This window comes from Armigeres subalbatus, chromosome 3, assembly GCF_024139115.2.
Source record: "Armigeres subalbatus isolate Guangzhou_Male chromosome 3, GZ_Asu_2, whole genome shotgun sequence".
NCBI classification, from domain to species: Eukaryota; Metazoa; Arthropoda; class Insecta; order Diptera; family Culicidae; genus Armigeres; species Armigeres subalbatus.
In genome coordinates, this window is record NC_085141.1 from 394,877,869 (window position 1) to 394,900,359 (window position 22,491).

At 37.3% G+C, this 22,491-nt stretch overlaps 2 protein-coding genes across 3 annotated transcripts in view; one reads left to right on the plus strand and one right to left on the minus strand.

Moving 5' to 3' along the window:
- LOC134226850 (alsin homolog) overlaps positions 1–12,492 on the minus strand; it is a 29,377-nt gene extending 16,885 nt beyond the window's left edge. The window contains exons 1-3 of one of the 2 annotated variants that reach the window (XM_062707895.1): positions 11,902–12,082; positions 11,394–11,770; positions 3,331–4,872 (exon numbers count right to left, since the gene is read on the minus strand). In XM_062707895.1, coding sequence (XP_062563879.1) covers positions 3,331–4,872; positions 11,394–11,770; positions 11,902–11,945 — 1,963 coding nt within the window. In that variant the 5' untranslated portion in view covers positions 11,946–12,082. Of the gene's footprint in view, positions 1–3,330; positions 4,873–11,393 lie in introns of both variants that reach the window. The other variant, XM_062707894.1, reaches the window with a different exon arrangement.
- LOC134226854 (ATPase inhibitor A, mitochondrial) lies at positions 10,747–11,352 on the plus strand. Its single transcript, XM_062707901.1, has 2 exons — positions 10,747–10,990; positions 11,073–11,352. Exons 1-2 carry the CDS (start codon positions 10,941–10,943, stop codon positions 11,296–11,298), a joined length of 276 nt encoding a protein of 91 aa, XP_062563885.1. The 5' UTR covers positions 10,747–10,940; the 3' UTR covers positions 11,299–11,352.
- Positions 12,493–22,491: the final 9,999 nt, after the last annotated feature.

Sequence of the window (22,491 nt, forward strand, 5' to 3'; positions counted from 1 at the left end):
CCTCTCTTCCAATTTAAAAAAAAAAACAGATGGTGAATGAGTAACCGTCTCCTTCATTAATGCGAAAACCAACAAACCTGAGGAAAAATAGTTTTAGGCCGAAAATTATGCTTAGTTTTACATTATTGAACTTTGGGTACAGCATAAGAGTATGTCTATATCAATAATTATTTTCTAGAAGACATGTTTTCGCGACACATTATTCCAAGATACGCATGAGCTTTTTCAGCACATCAGCGTTTATCGGTCTCAATAAAGTATTCATTAGCAAAGCTTAGTATCTGTGGGGTTTGGGTAAGTTACCATCAGCATGTGATTATACATTAACACCTCAGTGTGTCGATCAGGGCGCAGCAAGCCATGAGTTGGCCTCTTCTGGTCAGACCTCCGTGGCGTGCACACGCACCCACGGAGAGCTGCTGTCATAACAATTCGCTCCGGCCATTTGGGGCCACACAGTATCGATGTTTTTTTTATTATTTTATATAATTTTTTCGTTCGTTTATTTGGTAGGCTCAGGCGTGTATAACACTTTACGGAGCCATATTTCTTTGTGATATATACAATCAATGTCATTTTTTCAGTTAGTAAGAGAGGGATAGGAGCCAGCGTACTCGTGGTGACTCGAGGTTAGTTTACAATATTTAAGGATGGACGAGGCTTAGGATTCGGAATCAAGGAATTTCGGCTGCTCATCCGGGCATTTGGCGTAAGGGACGATGTGGCATGTCGTCGTGCTCGAGGATTGGTTCTACTGGGAGCGTCTTCCGGATGGCCTGAGTAACGGAGATCTACGGACCATAGAGACAGAGACAGTACAAAAAAAAATTGACAGAAGAAAAAAAAAATAGATTTTGATGTCAGAATCACAAATGAAACTATAAATGGCCTGCATATAGACCGCATCACGATCCCCCAAAACACCTCGAATTTCCCTGAAGGGTTGTTTACCTCGGGCTACTAGGGTATCCAATAGTCGCTCTCTGGAGGCGTCATTTTCCGAGCAGAACCAAACTACGTGATCGATGTCATCATAACCGGCTCCGCACCTACATAAGTTGCTATCGACAAGGTTTATTCTGTACAGATGTGCGTTTAGTGAATAGTGATTGGACATAAGTCTCGACATCACGCGAATGAAGCCTCGACTTAAGTCCTCACCTCTGAACCACGCTCGCCCAGAAACTTTTGGAACTATGGAAAATAGCCACCGTCCGAGTTCATTGTGTGTCCAATTCCTTTGCCAACTTTGAAGAGTACTCTGACGGACTAATGGGAAAACTCGTTGCTCGAGAATTGTCTATCATAAACCTCACCTTCCTGTGCGCCCACCTTTGCCAGCGAGTCTGCCTTCTCATTGCCGTAGATTGAGCAGTGATATGGGACCCAAACAAAGGTAATCTTGAATGATCTTTCGACCAAAACACGCATCTGCTCTCTTATGTTTGTAAGAAAGTAAGATGCGTGCTTAACAGGTTTCATCGACCGGAGTGCCTCGATCGAACTAAGACTATCCGAGAAGATGAAATAATGGTCTACGGGCTGATTGGAAATTATCCTCAAAGCGAAGTTAATTGCTGCCAGCTCAGCAACATAAACCTGAAGTTTTTTGAAGGTGGTTGAAGTTACATTGAAAACACCGAAGCCAGTGGATCCGTTGATGCGAGAACCATCAGTGAAATATCTGTTGTTGCAATTGACATGTTCATATTTTTCAGAAAAAAAGTGAGGGAATAGATATTTGTCGAAGATGATCTGGTATTCCTTGAATAGCATGTTTCATGGACAGATCGTATACAATTGAGGAACTGTCGTTGGTGAAGTGAACTCGAGGGGGATTATAACACGGAAGACAAAGATCTGATGATATGTAGTTGAGATAAACTCTCAGGAATCTTGAACGACAAGTTAGTTCACGCATATTATCGAAGTTATCTAGAACAAGTGTGTTACTTGTTCCACATTTGATGAGTATTCTAAGTGAGAGCTCCCAGTAACGGTGCTTTAAAGGAGTGACTCCAGCAAGCACCTCCAGGCTCATGTTATACGTTGAATGCATGTAGCCAAGGGCAATACGCAAACAACGATACTGAATTCGTTCCAATTTGATCAGGTGGCAATCAGCTGCTGAGAGGAAGCAGAAGGAGCCATACTCTAAAACAGAGAGAATAGTCGTTCTATAGAGATTGATGAGGTCTTCCGGGTGAGCACCCCACCATGTTCCGGAGATAGAACGTAGAAAATAGATCCTTTTCCGGCATTTTTGTATCAAATACTCAATGTGGAGCTTCCAGGTACATTTGGCATCAAACACGACCCCCAGGTATTTAGAAGATAATGATTGGTTGATGTCATCATTCAACAGCTTGAGTTTCAGTTGAGCAGGATACCGCTTCTTAGTAAACACAACCAATTGAGTTTTTTGCGGTGAAAACTCGATCCCTAAATGTCTGGCCCAAACAGTCAGATTATCTAAGGTACTTTGCAATGGTCCTTGTAAGACAGCTGCACATGGACCTCTTAGAGAGACCATGGCAGCGTGCATTGTACTGGTGATATAGCTACACCAAAAAAATCTGCACTTTGTTTCCACCTGAAAATGCACGTAGATTTTTTTCCACCTGAAATTCACGTAACCTTTACCTGATTTGTCGATAGAATTTTCATTCTACGTGAAAATCAGGTAAGTTCTACCAGAGTTTTGGATAGAATTCACCGGACACGTAAGTTTCACCTGAATTTTCTGAAGCATTTTCAGTTACGTGTGCACGTAAAATGTACCTGAAAATTCAGGTGGAAACAACGTTTAGATTATTTGGAGTGTACTTGATATAGAGAATCTTGACATGAGATGTCATATTATTTGCAGTGAAAATAAGATATGTGAACTTTGATGTCAAGCTACTCTATATCAAGTGATATAGCTCGTAGTCTGGATGGCACATTAGATATTTAATCTCAGCAATCATAGATTTTCAAATTGGCAAGATTTGTCATTATTCAGCAGAAGCCCAAGCAGTTTGAAAACGAAAATCAGCTGCCGCAAAAAAATCAACAGTTAAAATCTGGTAAAAATGTATCCTGGTGGAACACTTCCAAATATCTACGACTGCTGCTCAAGATCCTGCGCAGCAAGTTGTTCAAGCTCCCCTGGACCATGCTGCTACCCCTTCAGCATCCCAGCGCCAAATGTATCAACACAATTCGTTTACGGCCATATGCAGTTCGACCACGCGATGAGACTACGGAACAGCGGCTTTTTCGATTGATCAAAATTGAGTGAAATAAAATGCAATAAAATTCTTGACAGAAACCAAAAAAAAAACTCACCTTCATAAACCGTCTCGAATCCATACAGGGTGCGACTCATACAGCCATATCCGGTGATGTCACCCTGGTACAATTCGCCACGATACCATCGGTCTTTTCCCTTCAGCTGTCCGATGCCGTCTATTTGGCCAACTCGCCATATTCCGTAGTATTTCATTCCGCCGTACTTTGCGTGCTTGTCGCTGAACTGGTAGGGGCAATACCGATACATCGGTTGCTTCACCGTTGGATCCTTCTTCAAGATTCGCATCACTTGCTTCTTGAGGGCGTCCTGCCAAACCATCTTATCGACCGAATTCACCGTGTAGCATCGTAGGATTTCCTCCGGTGTAATTATGTTTATCACGAAGCGCGCCTTTTCTCGATATTTATTTCTAAGAGCTTCCTTGATATCCGTCGAGATCCAGATCAGTTCAAGCGGGCACACTATGACTTGGGTCCCAGAAAGGTACCCCAAAATGTCGGAGAAAAGTACAAATCTCGGCGAGGAGGAAAAAATATTAACTTCTAGTAGTTTCAGCGGTACTTCCATGGAATCCAGTATTACCCTTCGATGAGCTTCCTTCAGGGCGTACCACCGCAAGTTGAAATCATTAAGCCAAAATTCTTTGGTAACTTTCATGGTCTTACCCATGTTTTCGGTAACTTCCTCGTTTAAAAAACGAAGCCACTCACTTTTAATATTCAGCAATCGGGTTTCCACCACTTCGTCCAACGATTTGTTTGAATTGACTAGCGTTTCAATCAGTTCGATTGTGTTTTTTACGTTGTCCAGATAGATTTTGAGCAATTTTAGATCCGATTCATCCATCAGCATAAGGCACTCGCTATCGCAATAACATTCCAATATCTGCCTATACAAGAAATGGATCTCTTCGTGCATCAATAGCGAAAAAATCTTAGATATGTCGTTATCTAGAGCAAATCTGTATAGAGACTTCAAGTTGAGCATCATTAGATAGAAGAGTCTCTTGCAGGAACGATAGAAGAATTGTGGTTTTAGAGTATTGTAAGAGTTCTTTAAGGTTTTAGTTAAATCATCTTCTTTGAAATGCCTTAGCAAACATTGTATCGTGGTCTGCTCTTTGCTGTAGTTTCGTAGTACTTCTTTGTTAAATGGAAGGTGATTGAGGATGATAAGATTATCGCTCGTCAATAAGACTGGTAAATCGTCCAGTGCAATACCGGTGGGGAGTTCGGACATTCGCTTTCTATCTGCACATTCATAGTGGAAGCCATCGTTATCCAATTGAACGTCATGGATGCGTAAGTCGTTCGTGACGATATATGTTTGAAAGTTTCCTGAAGCGACATCCAAGACGTGTTGGAAACGATCGATCAGGGTGGGAGTGCTGCAGTTGTTCAACAGGAGACCACGATCGGGGGTTGCTTGATTTTTGTTGTTATCTCCCCATAAGTATAACTGACCCTCGAGTGTCAGGGCGGAAGAATAGTCACAGCAGGTGGCTACTTTCGAAACGTTGAATAAATTTAGATGGACTATCTTGTCTCTTCGAATGTGATCTCCGGTACCGAGTTGACCTAAAAAAAATAAAATTTTAAATTAAATGGTTTATTAACTACAAGCGTGCCTAATACAAAACGATCCAGACTTTTTGCCTTTCTCGTACAACAAAGTTGTACCTGAAAGGCTTTCATTTCACTCCCAAAACGTACTTTTTATAGAGCGCTTGTAGACCCATAGTATTATATACCATTCGATTCAGCTCGACAAACTGAGCAAATGTCTGTCTGTCCGTGTGTGTGTCCGTGTGTGTGTGTGTGCGTATGTGTGTGCACATTAAAACATTAGACAATTTTCTAGTTCTAAATCTGAATCGATTTTGCTCCAAAACGTTGCATTCGATGGGGAATGTTTTCTTCTTGTTCGCTATTGAATTTCATAATGATGGCACGGCTCAAAAAATAGTAAATATTCAAAGAGTTATGAGACATCATTATTTCGTAACAAATAAGCTATCGATTTTCTAGGTTATGTTCTCCCAAGACACAATTTATTCGAAACCGGCACACTGACAGCATAGAATACACAGCTTCCACGGAAGAAAACAAAAATTCACAAAGAAACATAGAAACTCATTAATGAGTTAAAAAGTACCTATTTTAAGATTTCATGTATACACTGAAAATTCTAGTTTATTTTTTCAAAATGACCTAAGAAACATATTTTCATGAATGAATTTTAATATTGCGATCAACAGACCAATATGATAGCTTTTGATTGCGGTACACAAATTAATTCATGAAAAAGGTGACATATGTTCTTTTAAAAGTTAAGCGTCATTTCTGCCATTTCTTTCCCCTATGGGCCGATGTGAGCAGTGAGAAGTGAAAAGTGAGACGTGAGAAGTGCGAAGTGAGGAGTGAAAAGTAAGAAGTAAGAAATGAAAATGAGAAATGAAAATCACCAGATGATCCGAAATGAAAACAAAAATGTTTTTCCAAATTTAATCTAGACTATCCTTTGAAAAGAGCTGAAATTTTTTTGCTTATATTTTCAAATGGATATAATAGAAAAACGACGCATCCCACAAAAAAGTGTTGTATGGGTGACCATCGCAAAATCAGTCAAAATTTCTAGAGAAAATATCGGAAACAATCCAAATTGAGCCCTACACTGAAAAAATCAGTTTGAAAATTTTAAAGTCGATTTGCGAAAAATGCTCTTTTTATTTAAATGAAATTTTGTCTCAAGATAGGTGAATATGTTCCCTACCAACCGTCCATACATCGCAAGCTGGGAACGCTTAAGGAAAAAAGTTTTCTAACAAAACTTTTTCTTGTCGGAATTATTTTCAGTGTATTTTCATCTGAAACTAAACCAATGAAAACCATCGTTATAGAACCCCAAGCAAATCTATTTTTATGATACATTGTCTAATTTAGTCACTAAATATAGTTTGTTTTAAATTAAGAGTAATATTAAAAGGGGTTTATACCTTCAAAAAATATTATATTCCATTATTAGCTTCTTTAGTTGCGACCAGTTACGACCAAAACATTGTACTCTGTCTGCCTGTACAGGATTACTTAATATGAGTATATATGTATACATATGTTAAATCCACCCCTTAAAGACACTGAAAAAATCAATTCCGTCAAGAAAAAATTTTTGTTGGAAAAACTTTTTTCCCTTAAACGTGCCTGCCCGGATAAAAATGTACTATTGGTTCAATAGTGTAAACAATTGAATTACCATACAATGTACGGTATACAATAGGATATATTGTTTCTTGATGGTTGCACAGATTGTATCAACACTGAGGATACAATACATCAACATATTTCTCTAATGTAACAATACTTGCAATTGTTTCTGAAACGTTTTCGTACATAAGATTCATACATTGATAATTTTTTAAATGCTTCTTCACATTGCATATAACCTATATAACAATATTTGCCTCATAGCGCCAAATATGCATATTTTCCCTTTAAATTGCATTGTTGAACAGTAAAGCTGTCACAACTGAGAAATCAAAAATCGTATTGTTTTACTATACAAATACAATACAATCCATTGTATTTTGAACAGTTTTGTTCGGATATTTCAACAATATATTAACCATACACTCTATTGTGTGACTAAAAAAAATGTATGGAAAAATCTCAGATTTTGTATAGTTACGATACTTAACAACCCGTACATTCTATTGCGAAAACTTCATTTACATTTGAGTAAATGGTTCATAACAATGCATTCTAATGTATTTCTATGGTTTCAATTACAATATAATCTATTGCCAATTTAATGTTATTAATAGTAGTGTTACAATAAATTGTATTGTTCTTCTACTGTATTTTTATCCGGGCGGCTTGCGATATATGGACGGTTGGTAGGGAATATAATCACCTATCTTGAGACAAAATTTCTTCCAAATCAAAAAGAGCGTTTTTTTGCAAATTGACTTTTATTTTTTAAATTGATTTTTTAGTGTAGGGTTCTATTTAGAGTTTTTCAAAAGTTTTATTAGAAAGTTTGAATGATTTTGCGACAGTCACCCATACAACACTTTTTGTAGGAAGCGTCGTTTTATCGATTACAGTAGCCGTTCGATAACTGCAAAATGTTTACTTTTCAGTTAACGAATGCCGTTCGATAACTGCAACGCATTCTAGACGTCAAACGGTTGTCAATCAACGTCAGATGCAATAAAAGTGCATCTAAATGTGCAGCGCAATGCAGCTGTCATTGAGTTTGTCATCAGTTTGAAGTTTAGCGGTCCGATAACTGCAAAACTGTTGCAACTATCGAATTGCAGTTAAAAAGCATTGCAGTTAAATGACTTGCAGTTATCGAACGTCTACTGTATATCCATTTGAAAAAATCATTAAAAAAAGTTTAACCCTTTTCAAAAGAAAGTCTGCATCAAATTTGGAAAACCTAAGTATGCACTTTTCTTTTTACAGCACCTCTTAAGTATTGACCAATAAATTGACAAAAAGTCAACTTAACATCAGAACACCAAAAAGTCCTATTTGGCTTCATGCATTTTTATTACATTTCTCGCATAACTTTTCAAAAGGACCTAAGTAACATTTTTTTCATGAATTCTCGCTTAACTTTTCAAAAGGACCTAAGTAACATTTTTTTTTCATTAATTAATTTGAATACTGCAATCAATAGCTTTCATGTTGTTCTGTTGATTGCAGTACTCAAATTAATTCATTAAAAAAAATTTACTTAGGCCCTTTTGAAAAGTTATGCGAGATTTATAGTACAGCAAAAAGCCATCTAGTAGAAAATCTAGATGGATTATTCCATTGCTGACAAACGTTCATTTCGAACCAAAAACCGCAAGTTGCTGGTTGATTTTTTTGTAATATATACTCTGACTCGCTCAAACCAACAGCGAATAATCTAACGACTACTTTCACGAAAGGACCAGCCGCTTTAACCGACCGTGTCCATTTAGCAAGTACACGGTTAGATGACTTTACCCATTAATGGGTACTATGTTATTGTTGATATTATTCCCACCGTGAAAAATTCACCCATTTTCTTCAAAAAGCGCCACTACCCATTAAAATGGGTAGTGGCGCTTTTTCAAGAAAATGGGTGAAATTTTCACGGTGGGAATAATATCAACAATAACATAGTACCCATTAATGGGTAAAGTCATCTAACCGTGTATGGTGTTGAATATAATCTGTAGATTAAAAAAAAACAGTTTAATAAAGTAAAAAAAACTCAGCAAGTAACCGCACAATATTGAGTAAAACAAATTAAGTGTGTAGCATTTCCACATTCAATGAATAAATTTCGCACCGTGTATACTGACAGCATTAAAGTTTGTGTTGCTTCTTTCGTGCTTTATTGATGATGCTAACCTCTCAAGCAAAGCTTTCCAAAGCTTCAAATGTGGAACACGAAAACTAACACACGCGCTATAGAGACCGAAGCCGATGACTTTATCCGCTCGCATCAACACAGTTGTAAAAATTTCATCGTTAGAAATAAAAATCGCATTCGTACGTGCTTTCTCGTGCGCTCGTTACGTTTGCTGCCATTTTTTCCTGCTTTGGAAGGAAAAGAAGAGGCGTGTCATTGAGGCTAACTGCTTATTGGGTTGGGTGGTTTGGGTGGAATGATGGTGTAGTTTGAGCATTTGGGTGATTTGTATATAACGTTCGTTTTCATACACCTCATTATTTCCATATTATGCGGCTTTTTTCCATTGATATTTATGTGAATTGTGTTGTTAATTTTCACAAATGTACTTGTACAATTATTACACAAAGGCATGCAAAATCAATATATGACATACAACTAGTTTTATTGAACTTTAATATTACATTGGTGAAAAAACACTACGTGGGAATCGGCCCTAAAACAATTTTAGACGCGCTGCTGTCTGGATAGTTAATCCATATTGTATTTTATAATGTATTTTTTAAAACGTGCCGCTGCGCTAATTATTGTACTATTTACCCACGATCGCATATTTGTAACATATGCATTTTTTCCTTTCTCGTACAACAAAGTTGTACCGAAAGGCTATATGATTGCTCCAAAAAAACTTTTGATAGAAGGCCCGGAGACCATATAAACCGATCGACTCAGCTCGAAAAACTGATGTGATGTCTGTTATTTGTGCATGTATGTATATGTGTACAAATTTTGTAGACACACGTTTTAGAACTTAGAATTATCCGATTTACTCGCAACAAGTTGCATTCGACAGGGAATTGTTTGCTATTGAAGATGGGCCCGATCATTGCTTTTCGGAATTATTGAAAAATCATTGTTTTTCCCACAGGTCCCCTTGAAAAAATCAAAAAACAATTGTTTTTGAATGGTGGCAAGGCAAAAATATTAAAAATGATCGAAAAAATGTGATCTATTCACCCAAAGAGCTTTTTTCACCTTTTAAAGTGATTTTTCAATATATTTTATAATGCACGAGAAAGGCATCATCACTGCTAGGTGGATTAATCTGGGTTTTTATTTTACTTTTTTAAAGAGACTTACAGCCTCGAATTGGTTCGCCACAATCAAGACTTGATATTATTCATTGAACTTCATTAAAAAGCGTAACTATTATTTTAAACTCTTGTCACGTTTTTGATTCAATGCAACTCTTGTGACTTGAAGAGCACCGAGTTTGCAGTGCGACAATAGACGAATCCAAGTAAAAATAAGAAGAAGACACACGACGGTGTTAACTTTGACAGATCCTACAGCGCAGCATAGGAAGATCATTTTAAAATGCTTATAATAAATTCTAGACAAATTGTAATTAAAATCTGATTGATGTATGATACGGAAAAAGTTCCGAAGTTTATGATAGATACATTTTTGGAAAAAATACAAAAAAATGAGATAAGCTTCCAAATAAGTACCTGAGAACTTCTTCCGTATCGTATATCAATCAGATTTTAATTACAATTTGTCAAGAATTTATTATAAGCATTTTAAAATGATCTTCCCATGCTGTGCTGTAGGATCTGTCAAAGTTAACACCGTCGTGTGTCTTTCTTATTTTTACTTGGATTCGTCTATAGCAATAGCCGAAAATTCCATCCATGGTCTGTAATACCAATAAAATCATCATCTCTCGTAAAATCACTTCGTCGTGAGAAGATGTGAGAGAATAAATAAAAACAAACTAGTTGCATTCTCACTCAGTTGGATGCTGAATGGAGATCTAAATATTGTCGGGCCGCCACCAAACCGGACCGCGCGATTGAGCACTCGCGCTGCGACGCGAGTCGCGACAATTTGAAATATTTCATTAGTAGTGCGCATCATGCACGCATGGATGAACTATCATGCGCACTAATCAGAAATGAGTTGCGACGTCTGATAACTGCAGATATTTCATTTTATTGAAAACCAATTTTCGATTTTCGACTATACACGGAATATAACCCGGTGAGCATTTCGTTTGGGACGACAATCTGAAAACAAAAATCATTCGACTTCCCTTCATTCTTTCCACTCACCACACTGTGTCAAGTTTTCATCATTATTGCTGAGTACTGCATCAGATAGGAGAAAATATAAAACGCAGTTGTGCTACGAGCTTGCTTATATATTGAACAACGTGAAAATATTATTACTTCAGTAGTAAACTTATCCAGGTCTAATGAACGCGCTTCAACGAAACTCTGCACGTCTCTATCCCAGTGGATTAAGGTAAGTCGGATTCATTTCCCAAATTTGATACGACAGGCCCCCAATCGTGAGCATTATGTAATCCTTTTTAAACGGCGTATAGGATTGCGAAAATGAGTCAAGTTGGTGATCTGGGTGCCGGTGCCGGAAAGGGAGGCGGTGGTGGTGGCACCATTCGCGAAGCCGGTGGATCGTTCGGCAAAATGGAAGCAGCTCACGAGGAAGAGTATTTTTACAAACAGCAGAGGGAACAACTTCAGAAGCTGAAACCAAAGACTGATGGCGCTGCAGCTGGGGAACATAAGGCTCAACCGAGTGGTAAGAAGTAGATTGCATCGATTACCCAATAAAAAAAACTTTTTTTTCTACATTCTCTACAAGGACATCATTACCTGTTTGTATGCTATTTGAGACATTCACTCACCTTTGTTTACTTTTCCGAAACACGCCACACCAGTTTCGTGAAGCATTTGTCCGTATACGGTCAGCGAGTCTACGGTCATATTATGGATAATGTCAAGTCCAGACATTCGTTCGAGGCTAAATTTCATTTTTCGAAGTATATTCTTCCAATCTACGTAAATCCCAGAATCCTCGTTCAGACAATACTTATCATAAAACAGATCATTTTTGTTGTCGACTATCACTTTTTCCGTCTTTCTACTGGATAGAATAACGAAATCTATTCCCGACGATATTTGAACCACATGCTCCGAAGCAACCTCCTTCACCAAAGTTAGCTCTTCACAATTAACGACACTTCCGAAATCTCCCTGAGCGTACAATTCACTTCCGCCCGAACTAGACACAAGCAACCCATTATTATTGCAGCAGATTTTCTCAAATTTTCTACCATCTCCCTCAAACAGCTGAGTCCACTCTTCAAGTGCACTATTCTTCCCACGAAACACGTTCCCTTCCGACATGCTTACCAAATAAATCCAATTCCCTTCCGTGTCGAAATCGGCCACATCATCTTTCAAATAGTGAAACAAGATCGTTTTATCTCGGATTCGGGGTTCTCCTAGGTATAGCTTCCCATCAGCCGTCAACAGGAGGTAGTTCTCCCCACAAACCTTTAACTTGGTGCCATACTGCAACGTCTGATCCGGATCTTCACCGCTGAATTCCACCGTCAAGCGACATTCGTCGCTCAGGCGACTGTAAACGGAAATCTGCATATTCAGATCAAACCGTTCCACACTAACCTTATTGTAACACCACTATTTTTTATTGATTCATTACGTGATCAAGTTCAAGATCAGCTTGGACCAGTCCTTTGTTCACGATTCCAAGTGAGGAAGAACGTACGCTGTTTTCACTTACGATAGACCATGTCGATAGGAATCGTTTATAGCGGACCTTGATATTCGATCGGAAATTTGTCGTGCACTTCTATAATTATAATTATTATCAGAGGGATTTTGAGGGGCATGAATCACAAGATAAGAAGCGAAAAATGAAATGATAACAGGATTACGAAAAATATTGACTGTTTTGTTTGTTATTCTGCTTTGGGGTAATTTTTCGCTAGGTTTTTCGTTGCAAAGAATGAGTTGCAAAAAGGAAAAAGAAAATCATCACGTGATCAGCAGGGCTGCGCTAATCTCTCCGCGAAAATCTCTCCAAAAAGAACTAAAGCATTCGACCCATTCGACATGCTAGTCGAATAAACAAGTGATCGACTGATCGCATAATTCTCGAGTGCTTTCGAAACACGCTTGATGCTACGTTTAGACAAGGCAAGTGAATTGAGCAAGTCGCTTAAATCGAACGCGAATTGAACTTGTAAACACCTTAATTCCATTCACTTGAACAAAAAGAAAGTTGACCATGTTCAACTTTTGGCAAGTCAATTGAATTCAACTGAGTTGTTCAATTCACTTGCCCTGTCAAAACGTAGCATGAGGGTTATAAGGTGATGGTATAAAAATAAAAAAGCTAAATATATTAAACTTTAAGCTAAAACCATATTCGGTCTATCCACTCTTTACGATGCATAAAATGACAATAAGCTTTGAATGATTAATAAGGTCGAGTCAAGTACGAGACACTGAAGACGGCCTTACTGTTGAAGTCGAAATACGTATCTGTCAAGATACAATTAAGTGGTGGTATTCAATGGGATTGTACAAACTCGTCTTATGACAAGTGATTAATTAAAGTTTATTAAATTAATATTATTAAAGTCATTGAAATTGGTTATTTATTTTTTAATCTATAATGAAGATTTAATGCGTTTTATTTGGCGAAGCCTTGTTTATAGAGCAAAATAAAAACAGTTTCGCTTTTTAATCGTCATGGCAAACATCATGAAACTAGGAATCTATCAAATTAATGATTTTTTATTAAAACCTCTGGACATATAGATTTATTTTGCGGTTCTGAGGAATTTGGGAATACATGGTAGCGGTCACTCATAATGGTCTATATATCACCAGTAATCTGAGATTTTTTCGAGGATTAACTAAAAAAGATCCGCTGCCGGACAACGTTCATATGGGCCAAACACAATGGATACGTTTGCGTGCGTTTTGACAGTTTTCCCATGGAGAAACTGTCAAAACGCACGCAAACGTATCAATTGTGTTTGGCCCAATAGTGCTGTTGCCGGTGGCGTTCCAGCTCCTGGTGAAACGATGAGAAAGCTGCTAAGGCGTCGTTCATTGTTAATTAATCGGATTCGGTGTCATTTCATGAATTTCAACCCCGCATAGCTCTGGACCATATTTGGAAGTTTACCAAAACGGTTTTAAAACATTTGAAACTGTTTATGTACACCTACACAAATCGTGTGCCGAAACTATAAATGAACATCAACATGAATGGTTTTAACATTATAAGATAAGGATATTTGGGAATTAACAATATGGGTAACGGGTTGTTAAGTTAGGTTACCATACAAAACTGGCAATTTTCTCGAACAAATTCTTCGTCTCATTCTACATCAAATGGTTGAGATATGCTCCCTTTTTGGTGGAGTAGAACCTTTTGACTTAATGGTTAGTTATAGTTGAAGGATGTATTGCGTACAGCTGAACGCAACCCGGTTGATCGTTCGCTAATTGGGGCACGACCTCACCCCAACTAGCGAATGCCGTTCGCTAATTGGGGCGTTTTGACAAGCGTCAATGTTGTTTACTTTTCGCGTTGAACAAAGGAAAATTTTACGCGCCAGAAATTATCGATCCCGCCAAACACGGAAACAAAACGTCAACGCGTGTTTGACATCACATTCTGACGTTTGACTGCTTTTTAATTGGGTTTCGCCCCAATTAGCGAGCCCCCAACTAAAAAGCGCCCCAACTAGAAAAACCCCAATTAGCGAACGTTCACTGTATTACATTTAGAAATGTGAAAAACAAAAGGGACGGAAAACAACAATTCAAACAAAGAACAACATCAATATTCTATAGAAAAAAAGTTTTATTTTTAAAATCAATTAATATAAAATAAAAATTATTGCATTGTTTGTCGTTTAGAACCACGGAATCGCTTGTGCACAGAGCTTGAGCTTGAGCTTGATTGACTGCTCGTAGTTGCTACTCCATTATGACCAGATCAGCTGTTCTTGCACAGGGAACCAACAGATGTTTGCTTGGGACTAGCACACATCTTCAATGTACAAGTACTGGTGATCTCATTTTGTTAGGTCATACTGGCGCCTGCCACGTCAGAATGCAAGTCAATGTAGGGAAGGGGAGGAAATGATGATGCAATCACTCGCCCACTGCAAGCCGAATATACCTCTGCACTTGCCACGAGTTCATGCGGAATTTGTTGGAATTTCTGGGTTAGGTTGGAGAGGCAGAGGTCCGTCTTGGTTAACGAGCTGCCAATGTGATAGATAGGAGAAGGTAACTGATGGAATTTCTAATTGGATGTAGGAAACGAGCTCTATAGTTCATTTCCAATTCTAGCAGATTACTGTTAAAATACTCAAGTTAAAGGTATAGGAATAGTAATGGAAACGGTATGGAAGTCCATTTCCAGTTCTAGCGATTGCTAGAACATGAGAAATAAAGAGAAAGATACAAAGTAGGAGAATGGAACGGACCTGGGATTGAACCCACGATCTCCTGCGTATGAGGCAGAAGCAGTAGCCATATGACTACCAAGCCCGCTACCACAGAATCGCTTGTGCACAGAAAGAAAAAACACTAATAAAATTAAAAAAAACCATTGGTAAATTTAAAAAGTTGCGTTGGTTCTTTTTCGTAGAGAGTCTCATATGTTCAGTGCAAAAGTTGATCAACTTTTGTTTTCAAAGCGTTTCAAAGTTATGTCGTTTTCGTTTATTCCGAACGGTGTACACCGGCGGTGCAACATTTGCCACCGCAAATACGAACGGTTTGGGTGCAACTTTTTGACTGCCAACACATGTTTTCAATGGTGTTGGTGATGTCGTCAATCAAATCTATCAAATATCATATAGCGAGTAAATATTATTGAGATTTATGTAAGGATGTAATATGATTATGTAATATTTTTGTCTTGTTTTTAATGTTTTTTTTTAATATCTACTTTATATTGCACAAAATATTACACAAATTTTGTAATTTAATATTGCAAACTAAAAACGTATAAAGTAGTTGTATGCGTTTTGTTTATTGTTTGTAACATATTTAAATGTACAAAAACCTTCAAAAAAACAAAGGACCCTTGTAGAATTTGATAAATTGTGAATGTTAGAAATTCATGAAATCTAGCCGTTTATATTTATTTGAAAACTATTAAAAACGAAGATCGATTCAAATACCGCCATCGGGGGTAACGATGGGTTAAGAATGAGTCATCGATGTTACTGGAAGCCAAGAGGTCGATAACAAAATCGTTGGAAAACGACTCTTGTGTTTAATTAGTTTTCTTGCTACTTAAAACATTTTAAGTGGTTGACAGTGACAGTGCGCGCGGATATTTTGAAATTACTCCCATAAACAAAATTATTTTGCAGTTACTTGGCTGTCAAACATTTCCCGCTCTTCGAATTTCTCTTTCCACGCTGCAGGAGGGCGCACAAATGTGCTAGACTCTACATGACTTTACGATTGTTTACATACATTCATGCTCCAATCGGCTGCTGAATCTCGTGAAATTTCGTAACGAGTGCTTTTTAGTTGCATTCCTACTAATTTTCCACTCGAAATATAATGTGAGAATATTAGTTACAAAGAATACAAAACTCAAACAAAGTTTATTTTTATTTTTTTCCCAAATAATAACAATACTTCTCAATATTAAATCAGAAACGAACATAACCACAATCTTCAATGTTTGGCTCCGGCACAATAGAAAATTTTGGCTTCAGTTTGACAACCAAATCGATTCTATCCGCACCACCCAGGTCCAGAGCTATGCGGGGTTGAAATTCATGAAATGACACTGAATCCGATTAGTTAACAATGAACGACGCCTTAGCAGCTTTCTCATCGTTTCACCAGGAGCTGGAACGCCACCGGCAACAGCACTTGAACGTTGTTGTAGAGAATATTAGTTACAAAGAATACAAAACTCAAACAAAGTTTATTTTTATTTTTTTCCCAAATAATAACAATACTTCTCAATATTAAATCAGAAACGAACATAACCACAATCTTCAATGTTTGGCTCCGGCACAATAGAAAATTTTGGCTTCAGTTTGACAACCAAATCGATTCTATCCGCACCACCCAGGTCCAGAGCTATGCGGGGTTGAAATTCATGAAATGACACCGAATCCGATTAATTAACAATGAACGACACCTTAGCAGCTTTCTCATGGTTTCACCAGGAGCTGGAACGACACCGGCAACAGCACATGAACGTTGTCCGGCAGCGGATCTTTTTTAGTGAATCCTCGAAAAAATCTCAGATTACTGGTGATATATAGACCATTATGAGTGACCGCTACCATGTATTCCCAAATTCCTCAGAACCGCAAAATAAATCTATATGTCCAGAGGTTTTAATAAAAAATCATTAATTTGATAGATTCCGAGTTTCATGATGTTGCCATGACGATTAAAAAGCGAAACTGTTTTTATTTTGCTCTATAAACAAGGCTTCGCCAAATAAAACGCATTAAATCTTCATTATAGATTAAAAATTGAATAACCAATTTCAATGACTTTAATAATATTAATTTAATAAACTTTAATTAATCACTTGTCATAAGACGAGTTTGTACAATCCCATTGAATTCCACCACTTAATTGTATCTTGACAGATACGTATTTCGACTTCAACAGTAAGGCCGTCTTCAGTGTCTCGTACTTGACTCGACCTTATTAATCATTCAAAGCTTATTGTCATTTTATGCATCGTAAAGAGTGGATAGACCGAATATGGTTTTAGCTTAAAGTTTAATATATTTAGCTTTTTTATTTTTATACCATCACCTTATTTATAACCCTCATGCTACGTTTTGACAGGGCAAGTGAATTGAACAACTCAGTTGAATTCAATTGACTTGCCAAAAGTTGAACATGGTCAACTTTCTTTTTGTTCAAGTGAATGGAATTAAGGTGAAAATAATTTTTCAATTATTATGCTTTTGACCAAAAGCTGTATAATTTGCGGTAACATGGTGCGGTGTTCCTCAATGCATATCATTTTCTCCCAATTTAAGAGAAACTTACTTCACAAGTCTTCACTGAGAAATCACTAAATAATTCGAATATTCTAAATTATATTAAGTATTTGAATAAAAAAAAGTCTGAATAAAATCAACAGACCAACAAAGTGGACCGGAGCGAGCGCGCGCGCGCTCCGGTCCACTTTGTTGGTCTGCCGTTTTATTCGGCCATTCGTGATTCGGCCTTTTGTGATTCGGCCTTTCGTAGTAGACCCAAATGATCAATAGATTTTAAGTTTTACCAGAAAATAATGCAATACGAGTTTATGGACTTTAACATAAATTTTCACATCTCTATGTGATTGATATAAGAAAAAATCTAATACGTTACGTTACGGATTTACTCCAAAGCTGGTCTTCGGAAACTTGACATTTTTTCCTTTACCTCAATAATTTCATATGAATTGAACATTTTATTCAATTCATTTATATTACGTAATAGTAATATAACTTATATTAATATACAATATTTATATTATATTAATAGTACAAAAAATCAAGTTTTAAAATAAAGACAAAACACTATTTATATCATTGCTATGAAAAAGTAATGATAAAAGCTAAATCAGAAGATAACCGGATATGGTGCGTAAAACTGATTGACGCTAAAACCAAGAACTGCATTAGTGTGAATTTAAATTATTTCTCGATTTAAAAATAGTTATGTAAATCGACTATTAATTTGAGATCAATTCCCGAATTTTACAGTCAAACCCTGTTAATATTCAGATTCAATATTCGTTGGAAAAAAGTTAGAATATAATGTTGAGGAAAATGTACAAGTTTGTTCTATCTGACTATTCGATTTACTACATTATGAAAAGAAAAATATATAAGTATAAATAATGAATAGTTTTATAACTATATAAATTTGTTAGATTAAATTAAATATAGAAAGATTTCTCTTTGTTTTGTTGATTTTGATATATTTATTTAATTGTAATTGAAAAATCACTAATAATTAGAATAATTCATCAATATTATAACAAATTGTATATTTATAGAAACTTCTTTGGATAAAGATTTACTTCAACAATATTGATACACATTATTAAATATAATATCAATGAGGAATAGATATCAGCAGATAATAAAATAAAAACAAAGCCACCCGAAGAACCTAATAACAAACGCAGTAGGAAACTTATGACAGCTCCACATCGCACAAGTATTGGTACCACGCGGTGCCTACCCGCTACACTCGCTTCGGGTAGGGTGTAGATTTTTCTGCACCGGTGGCAAAATGGTGCAAGAATAGAACTACACCGTTTTAAAAAACGAACGATTCCAGTGCAAGTTTGCCTACACCGGTGCAAGCGGTGCGAATAAACGAAAACGACATTAATCACCCGTTCCAAAATTAAAAGTTTAAACTTTTCTAATCTAATCTAATCTAATCTCATACTTGCGCAGCCAATACTTGAAAGCATCCTGGAAAATAACGGTTTCTAAATTCCGTCATTTTTCTTTTCATACGACCAGGCCAACTACGCAGTATGTACCGCAGAAATGATTTCTAGATACTGAGCGACTTCAGAATTTGTCGATCCATACCATGCGCGACTTCAAAATCTTCAAGTCGATCCATACCATGAAATCGAGGGGAAAGGAAGAAAGCGTGGACCTCCCGTACCAAACGCTTCCTGTTAGTACAAATAGTAATGAAATATAATATTAATGAATTTTTCGTTGGGAGCGAAGCTATTTAAAAGTTATGAAATGCTCCATTCGGCAAGTGATGGTTGTCGTCGTGTTCAGAATAACTATGTTCACTATAAATTAGAAAAGAAGGATATCATCATTAGTAGACGGTAACGTAAGCTTCTTTCCTCGGTGATAGATGTGATGACAATTCTGAAAATAAAAGAAGTACTAGCACAACATTAGAAGATTGGTCACTTTAATTATAGTCATGTTATTTTTGAAATGCTTTTCCAGACTGCTATCAGAAATCAAGGGGGTTTAATCCTTGATTCCAATCTAAGAAAAACATTACAGGGCTATGAGTATTACTATTTGTGGTCGGGAAGCATCTAGGAAATTGGAAGGAAGGATTAGTGTAGTATTTACTTAATGACTTATCGAAAATTTCATAAGTACTACAGAATTGGAAATTGGGGAAGGTTTTCGTTGGGTCAGGATTTGCCTGTAGCTGGCAATGTGACCGTGGTAGATCTTACCCCGTAACACACCCCGTAAAGGTGTCTACCCAGCATTACAGGAACCAAAATTAAAAGTTTAAACTTTTAGAAATGAAACTGTAGAACTGTCGAACCGAAATTGTTACACTATTAAAAATAAAAGTTGTTTTCCCTCCTAAAACCAAAATTTTAGCACATTTTATTTTACTTTAAAATTTTTCATTTCATTTAATCAAGTCAATTGGGTCCTAAAATGAAAAATCGATATTCGATTTTCTTTCAGGAAACGATGAAGGTAATCATCCTGAACGCGTCAGTTATCTTTTCGACTCTAAAATCGAAAGGAACATTGTTTAATTTGAAATTGAAAAATTGATGAAAATGCTTCCTCGACAGTTTCGGTCTTGTTTGACGTACGGATTCAAACGCACTAGCAAAACACCACAGGGCACTTGACTCAACCTTTGACAGTTAATTTATGGGGCTGACGTTTTGGGCTGATTGTTCATTCGTTCTGAAACGTTGCACAGCCCAAAATTTGCCTTAAAATGTCTTAAACACAAAAATATTATTTTTACTGATTTAGAATTTTACCAGCATTTTTATGACAACGGTACAAGTATTCTTGACCGATGCACTATCGTTTGCAATCATAAACGAGGTAGGGCTAAATAAAGTAAATACTATAATAAAATACTATAATACTAGTAAATACTAGAAATAAGCATATTATCTGCGCTTCTTACCTGTAAATCGACGAAAAACGGCACACTCGTAGAAATATTTTTCCCGAGGTCTGAGGTAGCCAAAAAATCGGTAGATTGGGAATTACATTCAGACAGTTTCCGTCCAGTGCAATATGAATGGAACCAGCGCAAAACATAACCAGCAGTCAGCAATGCCAAATCCCAAATTCACAGCCGTATACGTGGCTAATTTTATCGAAAGCTGCAGATAGGTTCGTGAGACGACGTCCGTTTGTACTTTCTGCACAAAGCTATCGGATATGCTCGAAGTTAGGCACAAGAGGTATTTTTTCAGTTTGTTTATTTGGTAGGCCCAGTCGTGTATAACACTTTACAGGGCCAGTATCAAATGCTAATGGTTTAAAAAAATTGAATTTAATTACCCTATTCAGAATTAAAAATAAACTAGTCATGATAAATTTCAATTTTATCAACGGCTGATTTTGTCATCCCCTATAATCTGTTGACGCTCGTTTTCATCATCAATCCAATCCATCAATCATAAGTTGGAACTCTAAACCTTCTCTTCTCCGTAGGCGAGTTTGCTGGCGAGGTGGTGACGATACCGTCCGTATCTTTTGTCGAAGATTTGGCTGCATTTGCTGTATCAATTACTTGTAGTCGTTTTTTTTCGTTCTTTCCGCTTTCTCGCTATGCTATATAGCACCAATAGGTCCATCATGAAGCGTATTGGTTGCCGCTGCGACTTCTTTTGTTTCCTCACGCACAACGCTACCGAGCTTCATCGTTGCCTTTTGTATATTTTCATTCCATCGCTTTTGTTCAAATGCGGACACACTTTTTTCAAATGCGTAACCGATTTGGAACTAAAACATTTTGTTTTCATACCGTCGTAACTAATTCTACCTTTTCGGTGTTGGAAGTAAACCCTTTCAGGGATATCCTGCTCGACGTTCATGTACAGCCCACGCACACCAGTGAACATGTCCAGCTGGAACTCGGCTGGAAATCGCTCATGCACTGTTCGTGTCACTTTCCCGAATTTTGACATAACTGAAGAAAGGTCGTGATCTGTTACCTCCGGAGGCAAGTCGTACACCCACACGTAACGAGTATTTCCTCCCGCCATGGACATGTGCCATTGATGTAATGGAAAGGAAGCTGCTTGTAATTATTTTCCAAGGAAAACATCATTGCTTCTTCGGTGTTAAACCGAATGAATACTAGCAACCCTACACGTAAAAATAACCTTATATGTTATGGCAAAAACCATTCGAAAATACTTATACTCTTCATTATGCCACCTAATAAATGATCCCATATCAAAAGCTAATAACATTCATAAGTGAATGAAAAGTATAAGTTTCGAATGTATGGGACTAATGCGATGTATAAGTTTTCTTATACATGCCATTAAGCGCCTGCCTTGGCAAAAAAGTATTAGAAATATTAATAATAAACAACATTAATTTTTTCACGTGTATAACCAGAGACCGGAGGAGTGAAAAACTGTCGGAATGGCAACGTATGAAAATGCATGAAATCGTGGAAGACTGGCAACACTTGAACTTTTTGCTTCCTTCTTATGGAGGCAAAAAGTTAACAAATCGAAATGGAACCGCTATTGACGCTGCGACTGGAAACAAGATGGCGTCTTCGCTGGTCTCTTATTCTAGTATTTCCTAATGAATACTGACTTTTGCTTGGAAATTTAATATTTTATAAGGTTTCTATCATAGAATGGTCATCGTTTAACGCTTTAACGAAGCGAACCATGTCAGCTAGAGCTGGTTGGGTGGCATTCTCCGGAAAGAGAAAAGCCAACGTATTTTAGAGATGATTCAACTTATCAACTTGTGCGCGCTCCTATTAACTCGCTTTGTGCAGTCCTATCAACTCTGGTACATGGTCCTACAAGACTACTTTTGCGCAGTCCTATCGACCCGCTATCTGCGCGATCCTAATGAACCGATACATGCGCGGTCCTCCCGACTCGATATCTGCGCGGTCATAATGACCCGCAATTTGCGCAGTCCAACCGACCCGCCATTTGTGCGGTCT